General features: G+C 37.7%; 1 protein-coding gene across 2 annotated transcripts; it reads left to right on the top strand.

The window, feature by feature from the left end:
• TMEM19 (transmembrane protein 19) lies at positions 1-11353 on the top strand. Of its 2 annotated transcripts, XM_083859850.1 has the most exons (7): positions 1-37; positions 309-459; positions 3186-3299; positions 4707-4844; positions 5151-5405; positions 6477-6686; positions 9528-11353. In XM_083859850.1, the coding sequence occupies exons 2-7, from the start codon at positions 330-332 to the stop codon at positions 9689-9691; spliced, it is 1011 nt and encodes a 336-aa protein (XP_083715976.1). In that variant the 5' UTR covers positions 1-37; positions 309-329; the 3' UTR covers positions 9692-11353. The 2 variants fall into 2 exon arrangements, with proteins under 2 accessions (XP_083715976.1, XP_083715975.1); XM_083859849.1 differs by lacking the exon at positions 1-37 and having other exon boundaries at positions 123-459.
• The last annotated feature ends 5341 nt before the right edge of the window (positions 11354-16694 follow it).

Raw genomic sequence — 16694 nt, 5'->3', positions numbered from 1 at the left:
GCGGGGCGGGGGCGGGGCCCGCGGCCCCGGGGAGCAGGTCGGTGTCGGTGCCGGTGCCGGTGCCGGTGTCGGGCCGGGGCCGGGGCCGGGCGGTGCGAGCGCCTCCCGCCGCCCAGCGCTGCGCAGCGCAGCGCGGCCCGGGGCGGGCCGGCCGGGGTGGCCGCAGCAGCCTCTCCATGAGCGCCTCGGTGCATCCCGGCAGCGCCTCGAGGGAGGTGCGGCCCGGGCCCGGCCGCGGCTCCGGCCGGGCGGGAGGAGAAGGAGGTGGCGGTGTCGCTGATGCCCTGCGCCTTGTGTTTTCCCATCAGGTGTTGTCCTTCTTGCTTCCCATGCCCCATTACCAGGAGGATTCCTTCAGAGAATACCTCAAAATGATGGCGAATATGGTCATCCTGAACTTGCTTATTTGTATTTCGCTGGCGTTCTGGATCGTGTCCATGACTGCGAGTACGTACTACGGTGAGTCCAAAGGCCGGCGAGAGGCTGGCGTGGCACGGCCACGGGCGAACCCTCCCCTCTGGCCCCTCTAGGCAGGAGACAAAAAATGGGAAGAGGGGTGTACACAGCCCCTTCGTCAGTGGAGCTGATAATCTCATTTTATCACGGTAGGTGGTAGTGGTTTGGAAGATGCTGATAGCCGCTTACTTGCAGCTCCGCCCAGGGATCACGTACAATTTAAAATGTTGGTGTCCTTTGTGATTTCTTTCCCCGAAAGAAAGCAAATAAAAATTAAGAAGTGAAAAGAAAGACCGAGCTGACAGAGGTCTTCCTATCAGGCAAAGTACATTACAGCACGGGAGGAATGCACCAGCATTCAAAACTGTATTAGGAATCAGCAACATCTGCAAAGTGCAGAATAGGGCGTGCAAGAGGACTTCCTTACTCGAGGAACAGAGAAACGGGAAGTGGTATAAGAAGACAGGGATGTAGGCATGGAGTGGCTGGCTTAGGTGTGTAGTGTCAGCTCAGCATTCTGCTCAGGCTGGCTGTGACTTAGTTGTGTGTAGTTGCAGGGACACAAACCCTCTCTGTAGTCTCTCTTTTGGCTCTAGGACCATTCTAAGAGCAGTATGCAAAAGCAGCTGGTACTTCCTGCAGTATCAGTTTAAGCCTAGAAGAATTTAACTGCTTTTCCAGGCAGGTAAAGGCTTACCATTCAGACCCCAGCTGGTTTGATGCAGGAAGAGCTACAGTGTCATTGCAGTATTGCTGGAAGTCCCTAGGGATGCAATATGAACACCTTCAGCTGCCTAGTGTCACCTTGGATCTAGAAGAAGCTATAATAAATACCCCACCAGTATAAGATGACTTTTATAGAGGCAGTTGCATGCCTCTGCTTAGTGTTTTTCAATGCTTCAGGTTTTTGGATGGGTTAGTTTTGCTACAGCATTTAATCTGTGTTGTCTAGATACTTCTACTTTGGCTTGTGAGATTCCAGATGTGTAGAAGGTATGGAGAGGCAGGCTTCACAACCAGCTTTTAGTTGTGTCATTTGTAGCTATCCAAGTTGGATTTAAACATACAACTTCATTTATGTTTGTCTGCTTTCTAAAGGTATAGCTTTTCTGACAGTTAGGATGTTGTAGTCCCTGTTCTCTTACGTGAGTGGGAATTTACAGTGTAGCGTGGAAAGGCCTGGTATCAGATGAATTAGGATAGGGCCTGATAGAAAGGAGAAGACTGCGGACAAATCCTCCTTTTTGTAGGGAATGGTTATGGAACAAGAAGGACATAAAACTTCTCTTGTTCATTTGCCTGAGACTGTGGAAGGCCCTTGGCTTTTCAAGGAGGTGAATGAAGCATATAGTAGTTAATGGGCTTAAAATGGTTCAGCCCATAAAAGTGGTGAAATTCACAATCCTTCCTATAAATATAAAAATACAAACATACATTTATTAACGTACAGTTTATAGTAATTCTGAAGCACCAAACAGTGGGCCAGATGTTACTGAAACCAGAGAGTAAAAGAACACATTCATTGTTTTATTATAGATCCTATCTTAGTCTTAGCTGCTTACATTTAGTAGTAATTTAATACAAATACTTTTGTCTCCTACAAGGAAATCCAGAAAGGTTAGTATAAAATGACCTCGAAGAGATGAAAATTCTGTTTGTTAACCAAGTAAAAGAAACCTCTTTGTGTTCCAGTACTGCTTACACTCAAGTTTGCACGAAGAACTGCTTGGTTTGTGATAAGCAATACCAGGCTAAAACACTGGAGGGCTCTTCATACACATGTAGTGCTTGTCTTCTGAAATTCTGACTCACCTCTGGGCTGCGAGACTCCTTTGCTCACTACTGTGGCTTGGGGCTTTGCAGTAAATGGAAGACAATTTTTTTCTTGTGAATCTTTACATTGCAATCAGTGTTTTACTGTGATTTCACAGACATGTTTGTCCTGCATTGCACCAGGGAGCCTGTGTTTGTGCAAAGGTTGGGGTACTGATGACACAAAAATTCGTATTGAAAACCATCATCTTTATCTTTCCAGCAGGACAAGCCTCGGTGCCTATGTGAAATCTTCCTTTTACAAGATCAAGACTTACTTTAATGCAGGATTTGTGATGTCTTGTATTTGTATAGGAGATGTAATAAATAACTTCTCAAGATTTAATATTTTATTTCAAAACGTACATTATTGGCTTTAGCTTTTAGAAGTTTGTGGCTTTTTCAAACTGAAACTGTCACTTCGAATCTTGCCAAGATAGTCATCAGCTCAAAGTATATTTTAAAGAGCTTTACATCAGGGTCAGAAGAACTGAAAGGGCTGATGTTTCATAAAGTGGTCACACCACTTTCACCTAGCAGACTGTCTTACTTGGCTTTTTTTGGCAGTGGAATTTTGTCACAGTAAATTCAGATGTTGGTTTTTGAAGTTCATTAATCCCTTTTTGAATGGAAAATATCACCATAGTTATTTCTTGTCACATTTTGCTATTTTTTGGTAATTAATTTTAGTTCATGGAATATATTTTCTTTTGATAGCTGAATAGAAAAATTGAGTAGATAATCGCAGATATATTGTCCTTCTGTCCATATGAATACCTTTCTTCTGAAGAATAAAAAGTTTTAATCTCTATAGGATCAAAATTTAAGTATATACCCGGAAATAATGACTTTTCAGACATGAAGACATAAAAAAGGCTTTATGAGGATGATCTGTAACCTGTTATTTGCTTTTTCAGGCACTTTACGACCCATTTCTCCATGGCGCTGGCTTTTTTCAGTCTTGGTTCCACTAATTATTGCTACACAGGGTTTTAAGAAGAAGAGTCTTGATCACAGTGGTGCATTGGGAGGTATGTTTTTTCTGAGATTTAAGCTAAACATTTAGTAAACTAAAGGTCCTTTTTATTGTTTGCAGTTTAAGACTTTACCTAGTTCTATTATAATAAAGTATAAACGTAAGCGCACATACCCCAAATTCATACTGGGGTTTTTTTTCCTCATGCCTGTTTAAACAGTCAAGTTAATTCTGTCCTGCTGTTTGTAATTGATTTGATTAATATTATTATGCTTATATAAACCTAGAAGATTCTTTTACACTTCAGTACAGTAAGCAGTTAAATCACATGGTTTGGTTTAACATATAGAAGGATTCACAAAGAAACAAAGAAATGGCAGAGGTAGTGGTAAAGAAAGACCCTAAACTGATTGTGTCAGCAGCCTTCCTGCTTGGTAGATAATCAGTTCTCCTTTCTGTGATAGAAGCAGTTCTAGGCATTTTTTGGCCTGGCAAAAATGAGAAAATTAAATCTGTACTTGACTGAGAACAAATGACTGTTTCTGAAAAGCTTTTCTAGACCACATGACAAAAAACCTAGTGTAGTGTACCGTAGTGTTTATTGAAATCTGATGCAACGTTTCTGGGTGAGGTGATTCACCTTTGTCTTGTGACATTGTCTGAATTGATGTTCAGTGGAGTAAAACAGGGCCTCAAATCTTTTCTACCCGTGTCACCCATTTTGCAAATCTTCTGTCTGTGAGATTTAAGGGAAGCATTTTCTACACTGATAAAAATCTTTTTGACTTTTCTGTTCTGACCTCTTAACAGCTCTGCTAGCCAATTTATACTGGCATTTGCTCTTAAATGCAGTCATTTTTCTTTCAGTCCTTTAGAATTGTAATCTCATGGTGAGGAGTGAAATTAGGCCTCCCCTGTGAATGGGGACATAAAATGAATTGCATCAAGAAGATCAAATACTTTAAAAATTACAAAAATAAAGAGGTCTAATAAAAATCAGAAATTAAAAAAGAAAAGAATAGAGAAGTAGCATCTGCAAAGATATGGAGGAAGGTTTTACAGGTTATCTTAGAGACCTTGGATGTGGGATTTGATACCCAAACTGATGATAAACTTGCTGATAGAGGCACAGCCACAGCTATATATTTGCTCCTTATAAGAATAATAATATTCTTCAGGCAGAGTACTTGAATTTCAATTATATATTCTTTGGATTCTGGAGGTTTTATTGCTTCTCTTTTATTTTTGCACAGTAATACTGATTTGTGGCAAAACGTCTTAAAAATCACATGCTTCATCAGTTACAATAAAATTAGCAATTTGGCAGTAGAATCTTTTATTGCATGATTGTCTTAGGTTTGTCAGAAAGATACTCATATTCAGAAAAATTGAAATACTTAATTGCTTTGCAAAGCAATCATTGTTACATGAAAGAACTTGTATACTTCTCTTTTCTTCATAGGACTGGTGGTTGGATTTATCCTTACAGTTGCAAATTACAGTTTCTTCTCTTCTTTGTTTGTATTTTTTGTTACTTCTTCAAAACTTACTAAGTGGAAAAAAGATATAAAGAAGCAAATAGATTCAGAATACAAAGAAGGTAAGCCAAAATATTTTAATTATTTTAGATCCCCTGTGGAGAATATATACTGCATGTACTTGTTCCCTTCAAAGGGTCAGATGAGATGTAGCATCTAGAGCAGGGAACACTGTTGAGATTCTCCTCTACCATATCCCTGTGAATATTAGCAAGCCACTTTGCTTTTGCTTCTGTTCTTTCTAATAAATTGCCATACAGTTTCTGTTTGGATGTGTGTCATTTTAAAGTTAACTTTATATGTGTGTTATTTTGCTTTTGCCTCATGCTGTTGCCTGAAATGACTAAAATTCAGTTTTTATGCTTCAGGTGGACAGAGGAATTGGATTCAGGTATTCTGTAATGGTGGTGTTCCTACTGAGCTGGCTCTCTTATATATGATAGAAAATGGACCAGGGGAAATTCCCATTGACTTCTCAAAGGAATACACAGCATCATGGATGTGCTTATCCCTTTTGGGAGCTTTGGCATGCTCTGCTGGTGATACATGGGCTTCAGAGATTGGTAGTGTTATGAGTAAAAGCAAACCGAGATTGATAACAACCTGGGAACAGGTTCCAGTAGGTAAATGTTACCTCTTCTACATGTTCTTAATGTTTTGTTAATCTGTTTTGAATTACGCATCAAACTTGAAAAGTTCCAAAAAAGACATAGAAAAACAAGTATCAGAAATCTGGGATTAGAAAAAGAGAGAAAGTTGCCAGGAATGCATTCTCTGAAATGGAATATAGTCAACTGTGTTTCTTCTGCATCTTGTTGATGAGATAGATGAGCATAGCAACCATGGAGCTAAAGTCGTTCTGAATGCTGTCACTTCTAATCTTTGACAATAGTAAAAGAGTTTTTATTGCTATTACGAAGAATACAACTTATCAACTGATATTTTTCAGGGATTATTTTAATCAATAGAATAAATATATACTCAACAGAGACACTACAGAAAACTCACTTTTTAACAAAATCTCTCATTTCCTTTAATATCCTGCCAAGGGTGAATAAAGTAAACTATCTGTCAAAGAGTGGATGTCATTGCTGCTTTAAAGCAGTGTGCCTTTTTTGAGCCTTGCTGGCAAATTGATTGGAGGTATAGATCTTCTTGGATAGGAGTTAAATGTATGGGACTTTTTTTCTTTATATATATTCTTCAGATTTTTATTCAATGAGCTATCAAACATCTCTGTCTATGGAATTGGTTCTTTTATTTTTAAATGTATTGATGAAACATTACTTAATATACTACTTCTGAAAGAGGGCATTGCTTTGTTCCCATTGCGAGGTCTGGGTTTTTTTGAGCAAATCTCTTCTCTGATTAGTCCACCACCACCTAAGCAGACAAATACCAGGTCACAATGAGAGATGTGCTGTCTGGTTTTATTTAATTTAATGCTAGTGAATATTTCTAGAGAACTAGCCCTAGAGACAGGAAAGGAGTAGTAACAAGCAGTAATGGTACAGGTTAAGCTGCTCAACAGCATAATGGGAATTGTAAAAAGTTGCAGTAGCAGAACCTTGTGGATGTAAAGGGAGAAGATCACTATGGACAGTTTTGATTTCATGTAAAACATTTCAAACATTTCAATTAATACAAGTCTTTTAAAACCAGTTTGTGAATCAGCTACATTTTATTTGTTTTAGGTACTAATGGAGCAGTTACTTTAGTGGGCCTGATCTCAAGTTTGCTTGGAGGTATGACAGTAGGTATAGCCTACTTTGTAACTCAACTCATTTTTGTGACTGATCTGGAAATGTCTGCTCCACAATGGCCCATTATTGTGTTTGGTGCAGCAGCTGGCCTACTGGGATCAATTGTTGATTCGTACTTGGGGGCTACGATGCAATACAGTGGTAAGAACCTTATTTTTTTCCTTTTGTTTCCCCCCTTTCTCTCAATGTAACCTAAAATTGGACTTGAACTTCAAGAAGGGCTGAAGATATGATTTTTAAATGGAAAGAATACAGAAATAGTGGCATAAAGGACAAGGGGAGTAAGTAATGGACACAGCCATGAAAGGGAGCAAGGGTAGTTGGTCCTTTTCCACATTTTGATTTGTTTATTGTAGTTTGTTGTCCTGTTGATGACTGAAATAGATACGCAACAAGTTACCTTGGAAGAAGCAATTGCTGCCCTCTCCTTTTCTATATGTGTATTTTATAAAAAAAAAAAAAGTCAGCTTAATTTTATCCATTTACACTGCAGAAGCTCCATTCCTATCTCTGAACTCTTAGCAAGAGGCTCAAATTTAAGAATTAAATAAGAAAATGTGAACAATAGTTTACCTTCTGTTTTTTTTGTCGCTGCTTCCTGTAGAAGCTCTATAATAAAGAACACTGTTTCTTAAAAGTTAAGCTTATCACAAACTAGCTGTGACTTCAAATAAAAAGACAATATGTATTTTTTTTTTTTTAATTGTTGACTGGCTGATTCTAAATTATTTTAATGTTTACTCATTGCCCTGAAGGATCATTGCCTGGGAATAAACACTACAGACAACCTTTAGGCTAAGCTGTAAACTTATCCAATGTTTCAAAATTGTTTAGAAACCTTATCTGACAGTGTTGTGTTTAACAGCTTGTTTACAGAGAGAACTGAACTTTCCAGGTTTCACTGTTGGTATACTTGCTAATTGGAAGTCCAGGTGTGCATGTGCAGATGAGCTGCCTGAGAGACCTTTAGGTCTGCCATTACAGTGAGACCTACAAACTGTTCTTGATGCTCTGGATTTGTTTATACAGCATTTATTATGCTCTATTCCTTTTAATTCCATGGAAGTTCAAACTACAATGGCATGTTTAACTATTTGATGAATTTTTAGATGTTTTTTGTTCTAAACAAGAAACTTTAGCACTCAGACAATGTTTCAAGCTCCTAATGAGGCAGATGCATTAAGAGAATGGAGTAAACCTAGCTAATGCATGCCTGCATTTATCAGCATCTATTTCTTCTTCATTTCATGTATTTTTTTCCACACTCAGCAACTTACCATTTTAGCTGCAGCAGAGACAGCTTGCAAGTTCCACAGTTTCTTTTACCAATTAATAACCCTTGCTGGAGTATGTATACCATGTTTACATGTATACACTGTGGTATAAATGTGATGTGTTACAGGCAAAACTGTGCTGCTCATTTGTGTCTCTCCTTCAGCCTACTTTTTCCATTCCCTTTTCAGTGTGGACTCAGAAGGAATACTCTAGTCTCTTCAGCATCTTTAAAAACAATAAATATGGCAGTAGGAATAAAGAATTGTGTCTCTTTCTGCAAACAGTATGCTGCTAATCCTTTCTGTCAGTGTTTTTCCTTTCAGTAATAATATTCCTAGATATGGTATATCTAATACCCTGCGATACCCACTGTTTCCGAAAGAAAATCCACCCCTGCCTGCACAGTTATTAATTAAAACTTTGAATAGCTGTGCAGAATAAGATTCAAATTTGCCCATGTTATCACTCTATACCTATTCTGTAAATAAAAAAGCTAAACTTTTAAAAATAACAAAACTGTCACTTTACCTACTTGTTCATGCTCGGATTATACACTTTATAATAAGTATAATTATATATATAATAAGTATAATAAGTGTATAATAACTTTATTATACACTTCATAATATATATAAGTTGAGGAATCTATTTAGAAAAAGTTATTTCCAGTTTTTCCTCAAAAAAAGTACTCTCTCTAAAACATAGCAAGTGTTGAGACTTAAACTATTAGACTTAAATTTGATTTTTCTGTAGCTCTTTTGCATTATTTAGGCCAGGTTTAAATGTATGTTTCAAAACAGTATTACCAACTATGTATCTGCCAAGGAGGTTTGTGTTGGGGGTTTAAGTTTTGTCTGAGGTGCAGAATTATTATTTTTTTTAATAAAGCAGCAGCTTTCTTTGAAATTTCCAGGTTGTGAGTGTTGGCAGATAGTCAAATCTAATAAGAAAAATATATATATATATACTGATTTAGTTTGGCATGTTCCAACCTTAACTGTGTGCACATACCCAGTTATACTTCACTACAGTGCGAGTTAAAATCAAGCATTCTAGGTCAGTGTGCTTTTATCAGCATACACAATGGTGCCTCTGGACAAAACATAGGATAATGGTGTCTGTACAGTAATAGCTAATGAAACACAATATTAAAGTATTGATAATGCAGAGGCAGAGCAAGAAATTACCTAAGTACTACAGAAAGAACTCCAGCTGCTGGTAGTATAAAATTGCTGTGTAAATAGAATTGATAAATTCAGCCTGTGTAAGGAGCTTGTTTTCTGTCAGATTAAGTAATAATGTTGTTTCCATAATTTTCCTTTTAAAGCAAATACATCTTCTTGCCAGAAAGCATGTTGCTAATAAGTTGTTTCTCTTTAAAACAGCATCCTTTGTGATGCTTTTTTCTCTTCTGATTTAGCTTGTTTCATTCCTTTTTTTGCTGTGAAACTACATAAAGAGAGAAGATTTGTGAGAAGTGTAACTTCTCAAAAGAAGTAATTTCTACTGTAAAGTATTGCATTTATACCCCATTCTTTGAAGGTACCAAATTAAATTGACTGTAATTTAGTTTAGTCCGATGATGTCTTCTTACAGAGATTTAACACTGTTACAGTAAAATAAATTCAGGAAGGTGAATATACTTGGTTACTAAGTTTGTCTTCATCTTGGTTGGCTTTGTAAAATGAAGTTTTTATCTTTTTCCAGGTTTTGACCAGACAATTGGCATGGTTGTTAACCACCAAACAACAGACTCCAAGCACATATCTGGAAAACCTATATTAGACAACAATGCCGTAAATCTTTTTTCTTCTGTAATCATTGCTCTGGTGCTTCCAGGCACAGCGTGGTTTTTCTGGCCAAGGCGTTGAAGTGGTTTAAGGTTTTCTGCATGCAATTAATTTATGTTCAGTCTTGCTCAGAGACTCAAAGAGTTGCAGTTGAACTCTCTTTAAGAGATGTATCTGAAACATTCAGAGAGCCAAAGGACTTTCCACCTCAACTTGTTAAGGCTGTAAACCTCATGTGACAATCAGCAGCTCGCAGGAAGGTGCTTTGTCAATCACACTCTTGCTGCTCCTCAGGTGGATGTAGGTCATTGCCAAGTGAGGTGAAGCACTTAATTCATTTACCCTCCATTTATGGAGCTGAAGTGTTGGTGTCTATTCTCTCCAGTTTTCAGCATCTGGAAGGGCAAGAAGCTGGAAATAGAAGTCTAATCCACATCAATCAGTGTGATGGAGCCTTGTGGCTATTGTCCAAGCTAGACACAAAATACACTGCAGCTTTATATAGGCAATGGTAACATGGGTAAAAGTGGGTGAATTCTGGTATTTCCCATTATCTACAGTTTGTAAGGTCTTTTGGAAGTATTTGGGCAGGGGAGAGAAAATTCAGCCTTGTTGCCAGATACTATGTCCACTTCCCTGAGAATAGGTTTGATAAAAATGATGATCCATACATTACATTTGAAGCAAAAATCTAAATTTAAAGCAGAAATTCACTAGCTGTTCCAGTAAGAATAATAAATTTTTCTATGCTTTTTTTGACATCTTTATTTCAACACTAATGATATTTATGAAGATTTGTCAATACTGTGGTACTTATCAACTAATTTAAAATTAAAGATGACAGTGGTGAATTCACATTCATCTCTTTAGAAAGAGAATGCTTTTTTCTATAAGCATAAAATTGTTCCATGTTTGGCATTCTAATCAAACTATACTCCTTGATTATTTCTCAATAGTGGAAATGTTTCCCATTTTGTTTGGGGCTTCTATTTAGAGATGATGGCCTCAGCTGGAGAAGCTACAGATGTTACCCTTGTAGCAAGTGGGGAAGTCACACTTACAAACCATTTAAAAATAGAAATTTTATTTTTTGATGCTTAGGCTCCTGTGTTAGGTAATTCTGTCTTCCGTCATTCATTTATAAAAGTTGCGGAATGTAGCCAGTACAGATTGTATTCAAACTTTAGAGATACCCTAATAATAACCTCTCAGTGTTGATATTCAGAAGTGTGGGCCTTTACTTTTAACTTATGAAAAGCTTTTTCTTTTATTGTTAGATGAATATTTTGTATTGAAGATCTGGGTTTTTTACAAGTGTCTTGTGTATATTGCCTGTCTTAATTCCATTGAGTTTTTTATTTTGTCGCTTTTTATGGGAATATTAAAAAACTTTAACACCTTCCATACTGAGTTTACTCTTTTGAAATCTATATAAATCTGGAATTGATCACTGGAACTCCTTCACTGTATTACCCAATTACAAAGATGAGATTTCAAAGTGGTAAAAGCTTTCTGAAAAGAACAAATTGTGTAGCTGCTCTATGTCTGTTCCTGTGGAAGGGCACAAAATTATGGAAGTAATATATGCACTTAAACTGTAACAATAAACGCTTGGGAATTTTATGCACTGTTTGGACTTATGCTGCTTCTAAATAAACACTGTATTAGTTATCTTGTAAGATTTTATTAATACTGTTGTGGTTTCTAGAATTGAGCAAGATAAAACTTTGTAAGATACTTTTTTTCCTCAATTAAATGCTTTATTTTTATATTCTTTTGTTTCCTGAAGTGAAGTGTACTTTCAGCCACTGAAGTGGACACGGTCAGTTTCTTCACTATTTTTTATGAGTTCATTTGAAAAGCAGCTTACCATAGTGAGAAGACATCTGGTTTCATATTCATAGCAGCATGAAATGCTTTGATCTGTGATCATATGAAAGAATGTGATCTGACTGATCTTATAGTTAACATCTTCAAAGGCCAATATGTTGGATTTTTTTTGGTCATATCTTAGTGATGACACTGGAGTTGCTTTTGAAATTTCCACTCATAAGTTTCCAGTATACAGAAAGATCTGAGCACTCTGAAAAGGACAGCAGGTATATTGAGTGTACCTTAGGCAAATATTCTTACATTTAACTACTTAGTAGCTGTAAACTGACAAGATTTGGGAGAAGGTGCAGGCAGGAGTAGAAGATACAGGGAAGGAGTTGCAGAATGTGGCAAACTGCCTGTAAATTGGTGTGGGTCACTAACAGCAGTTCTGGGCTCACAAGGCTGCAGAGAGATGCCACCTGTCCCGGTGCTACTTGGAGAGAGCGAAAATGCAGGACATAAAAAGGAAAAGGGGGAGTTTTGAGAAAACCAGGAAGCTGATAGATTTGAAATTGCAAAATAGTTTACTGCAGTTAACAAATTTAATTCCATTCTTTAAACACTTGAATTATTCTTTAGCTTCAGAACCATTGGTACCCCTAGTATATGCTTCTGTCACTGATTTTGCATTTGTAATTAAGTGGTATCAATATTTCCACAGCACGAAGGCAATACACTCAAAATCTTCTTAATCAAAGCGGTTACAATTGTGAGATACAGATCCTCATGCTTGGCTTGATTGGTAGATGGGATAGACATCTAAATAAAATTTTGACATAATTGCATGTGAGAAATCTTTAGCCAGGTCTCACCCAGACTTCGTGCCATGATTGTTGAAGTATACTAGTATCAGAGTCAGCAGTATCTATTTTTTAAATTTCTATTTTATTGTTACAGCTGCAGATGGTCTTGGGTCTCCACGTGCTGCATTTGGCTGGTCCATCATTAGACAGTTTCCTGGGACAGCAAAATAAAGTGGTGTAAAAAACAAAGGGGGTATATCACCTCTCTTGGGTATTAAGGGCAAGATGATTCTGCAGAATTTTTCTGACAATAAAGGGCTGAAATATCATTAAATACTGTTGGTATTTTACAGAACTAACTTGGGCACTATTCACATTGCATTCTGTTAGGACTGGGCATTTTAGATTTGTAAGTAAGAGTTGTTTTACCTCCATTTCTCCCAGCAGTACTTTGGTCTCCACACAGCCTTTTCTTTACATTTCATTATCTAGCATTTTAAATTGTCACTAAGTTGCTTTTCTTCAAGCAGGAGTTAACCTGTTTTACAGGAAATTTATTCCCTTAAAGCTTTGTAGGTATGTTACAGTCTCTGCTTCTGGCTATTGCTATAATTGAATAATAGTTTTCAATTTAAATACTGCTTCTGTTGGGGGATAAGGTGCAGCACTGGGATACAATTATGAGCCTGTTGTAATGCATAAATCAGAGAAGGTACATGAATTCACTCAGACTATGTGGATCCCTGCAGCACTCCCAAGCCTGCAGCCACCCTCAGTAAATATTAATGCCAATAACAAATGAGGATGGATACAGAAATGTGGAAACAAAGCTACTGAGAAAATAGCAGCTTGTACTTGGGTATTCCCAAGTTTGTAAAACTTGATTCCAGGTGAAGAAATTCCACCAGGAATATTTGGTAGCTTTTCTACAACATTCATCCCACAAAGTCAATTTTAGTATCTTCCCACTACAACCACTAAACCATAGAATCACAGAACAGCCCAGTCCCCAGAAGGGACTTTTGAGAGATCATCTGGTCCAACCTTTTTGTGGTAAAGGGATCTTTGGTGGGGTTATCTAGAAATAATCAATCTGTCCAATCACATTTTGAAAACCTTTTATAATGGGTACTCTGCCACATCCTTGTATGTCAGTTTTCCTTGAAACACAATAAGGCGGATGCACAGGAAAGTAGTTGAGCACTGTTCTGACTTCTGATCAGGAAATCTTTTGTGACTGACTGATGCTATGAAGCAAGTGTCATACACTTTGTCACTGAAAATATCTTCATAATAAATATATCCTCTTATAGCAGACCACCCAGCAGCTTTGCGTGCTCTGTGCTGTTCTGGAATTTATCATTTTAGAGCAAGGACAAGTGTTTGCTAATCCAGGTAAGATTCAAGAAGTGAAGACTGGATTTACTGAAATGTCGAAGAACCAGCCTGAACAATGCTGAGGAAGGGAGAATACTAACACTATGGAAACAACTGCCTGTTTGCAGGGAGCTACCTGGCTGGACCTGCTGAGTCACCTGTGAAGCCTTGCATAACTTGTTTGCACCTCTTTCTGGTGGCTGCTTTTTTGTGGCCTTGTTCATAAAAGCATAAAGCATAATTAAATACTGCAGTGTGATCGCTGTCCAAGTTGGTCTTGGAGGTTCAAACCCACACCATTAGCAAGGATAACAGTGGTTCCTGCAATTAGAGGAAACATCAGTAGAAAGCAGTAAGAAGTCTTCTAGTGCTCATTTGTTAATACCCTTTAGTATCTTCAGTAACTATTTTTGTAAGGTCTTTGCAGCTGCAGCCCTAGCTGCAAAGCTGGGAAGATAGAAGGACACAATAAAAATAATGCAACTGTGCTCTGATGTTTCTTGGTAAAGGGCTCTTGCTGTGCTGGCTTATGCAGGATTTAGCCCAGTACTAGAAAAGCAATGACTTCTGTCATCCTACTCCTTTTGTCACTACTACTTGTTTTCTTGATATTTCATTATTTCACTTGTTGACTTCCTAAATCCTGAAATCATTCTACTGTCAAAAGCTGCTACCATCAAATGCTCCCCTGAAGCAGCAGTTTCAGTTTGTCTTAAATTGCCAAATGCCCTGGTTATGGTTCTTCCAACAGGTGCTCATAATCTAATTCCATTAAGTGTCTCATCCTAATATAATTTAAAATGAAAAAGTGTAAGGACTTGATTCATGATGCATTGGGATGAGAAGCATGAGTGTTACCTCTGAATTCTGAACTCTGTTTTTTGGTAGGTGTCATAAGAAAACAAACACATGAGTGTCAGCATCTGACATTGCACTTGGCGGTGTCTACTCGAGGAGCTCTGTAGTGGATTTAGCTTGTGCAAAGCTATTCCAGGAAAAAAAAAGCATCCACCATCAACCAAACCGTAAAAAGTGCGCAAAGCCCTTATCACAAGACAAAAAGGAAGTGTATTATATTGTTCTTTAGAGTTTGAAGTTAAATGAACAAAAATATTTTCACATTGTTTGCCTGCAGATTTGAGTAATACACCACTTGCATTCAAATAGGTTTGGTTAGAAGTAAATTAACAAATGTTCCACTTGGGTTCAGAATTCATCTGAAATAAGAACTTAACCAAGATGTTAAACTTATATGTCTTACCTTTTTCTTCCCTATCTCTAATGAAGACAGTTTTTCATAATATATTTTGGGGTTTTTTCCCAGTGGCAAAAAAATGGATGTGTATCTATCAGTCTGTGCCCATGTCATGGAGTCTGCAAGTCCAGAAATAACTCCTGCACATATGCCATTTGGGGATTTTTGTCCCTAGTTCTTTGCAATTGTAATCATTAAAGTCTTTTACAATTGTTAAATATCCTCTTGTGTTTGTTTTCTGCCATTATTTTAAGAAAGGAGGTTGCATTTCATTCCAGTTTCCTTTATCTCTTTCTCTGTTTTACCACCCAACTCCTGGACTGGAGTCTGCAGCTCCCCTCTGATCCTGACTCTGAGTAAGAGGAACCACAGAACAATGATTCTTTTCATAGCAGCAGATACAAAGTCAGTGTCTACTGTTCTGGACATGACACAGGACTGATCTGTTTTCTGCAATTATTTTTCTTTGCTAGTGCAAATAGTCATATAAAACTACTGTTTGATGTCCTCTGAGACCTATATTGCCTCCCTTCCCATCCAGGTTTATGGAAAAGTGAAATGTAAATTCACAAAAACTGGCAGCTAGAGCTGAAAGTTGCAGAAATCTGAGCTCCAGTTTTGCATTAAGGATTCTGAGGAGTCCTAAGACACCCTCATATATATGAGTTTAATGCAGAATTTACCTTTTGGTTAGAAGTCAGTTCTGAAAAAATCAGTTCAGCATCTTCCTCAGAATCACAGCATCAGTCCTGTGTGAGGCCATGTCAGGACACAACAGAGACGGACGCACACCAAGATTATTTTATTACTTTACCCAAGAGTACCTAGAATAGGTTTCTTCCCATTTTTTTTCAGACACGAATATTGAAAAGCAGAAAAGTAACCCTGTGCTGACAGGGGCTTTACAAAGCCTCATTCACATGTACAATGCAACTTAGTGTAGTGCTCTCACTCACGGGTAGGTGCAGGTGGAGGCTTTGGCCAGAAACACATTACTGCTGCTGCTTGTTACAACATGGTTCCCAAAAATGTAATCATAATCTAATCAGGCAATGGGGGACCCTGTGGGACCATTCGTGTTCAGAATCTCTTGACAGCACAGAAAATTTCTTTTTTCCTGCAGCATTGAAAAGGCAGATGTAACCCCCCAGCCCCTCATAATGCCCCAGAGCATCACCTGCTTCAGGCATGGGCACAGGGGTCATACATACTAAAGCCTTTTTCTAGGCAGAAAGTGAGACCAATATTTCTATCACTACAGCTCTCCACTTCTAACAACAAAATGCAAGCATTTTAATAGAAAATATTTAATTGGTCAAAGCAGCAAGAAGATGTTGGTTTTAGGGGAAGCATTCTGCTGAAAGTAATATGCATTTGATTTTTATAGTCTTCTTTGCATTTTGTCTATGTGACTTCCTTGAAACTGGCTTACTTAGTGTGATTAAAAGAAGCACTGGCTTTAATTAGAAAATTTTAAGGGAAGAAATTATGAAGGAAAGGAATAGGCTAGCTGATTCAATTCCATTTTTTCAGTCACAGAAAAGAAAGCAGTTGCTTTAAGAGTTTACATGGTCATCCTGGTGTCCAGTCACTTGTGCTTTACGCAGTATTTTAAAATGCAGGACTGAGCAAGGGTGATAATTGACTTTGTTGTTGCTGATTTGTTTACCTGCTCATCATGAGTATCTGCTGAGCAAAATACATCAAGGAACCCTTCACAAAGGAAAGTTTCAAAATTTATGTATTTTAAGAGTGCAGCAATAAATTTTATATCAATAGTAGAGTTGAATTATAACATTAAAATGGTTTATTAAGTCTTTTTCCTTGTTTTAAA

Source organism: Zosterops lateralis (assembly GCF_965231275.1).
Source record: "Zosterops lateralis genome assembly, chromosome: 4".
Lineage (NCBI taxonomy): Eukaryota > Metazoa > Chordata > Aves > Passeriformes > Zosteropidae > Zosterops > Zosterops lateralis.
Note: the sequence above shows the minus strand (reverse complement) of the source record. Positions and strands in the feature narration are given on the sequence as shown.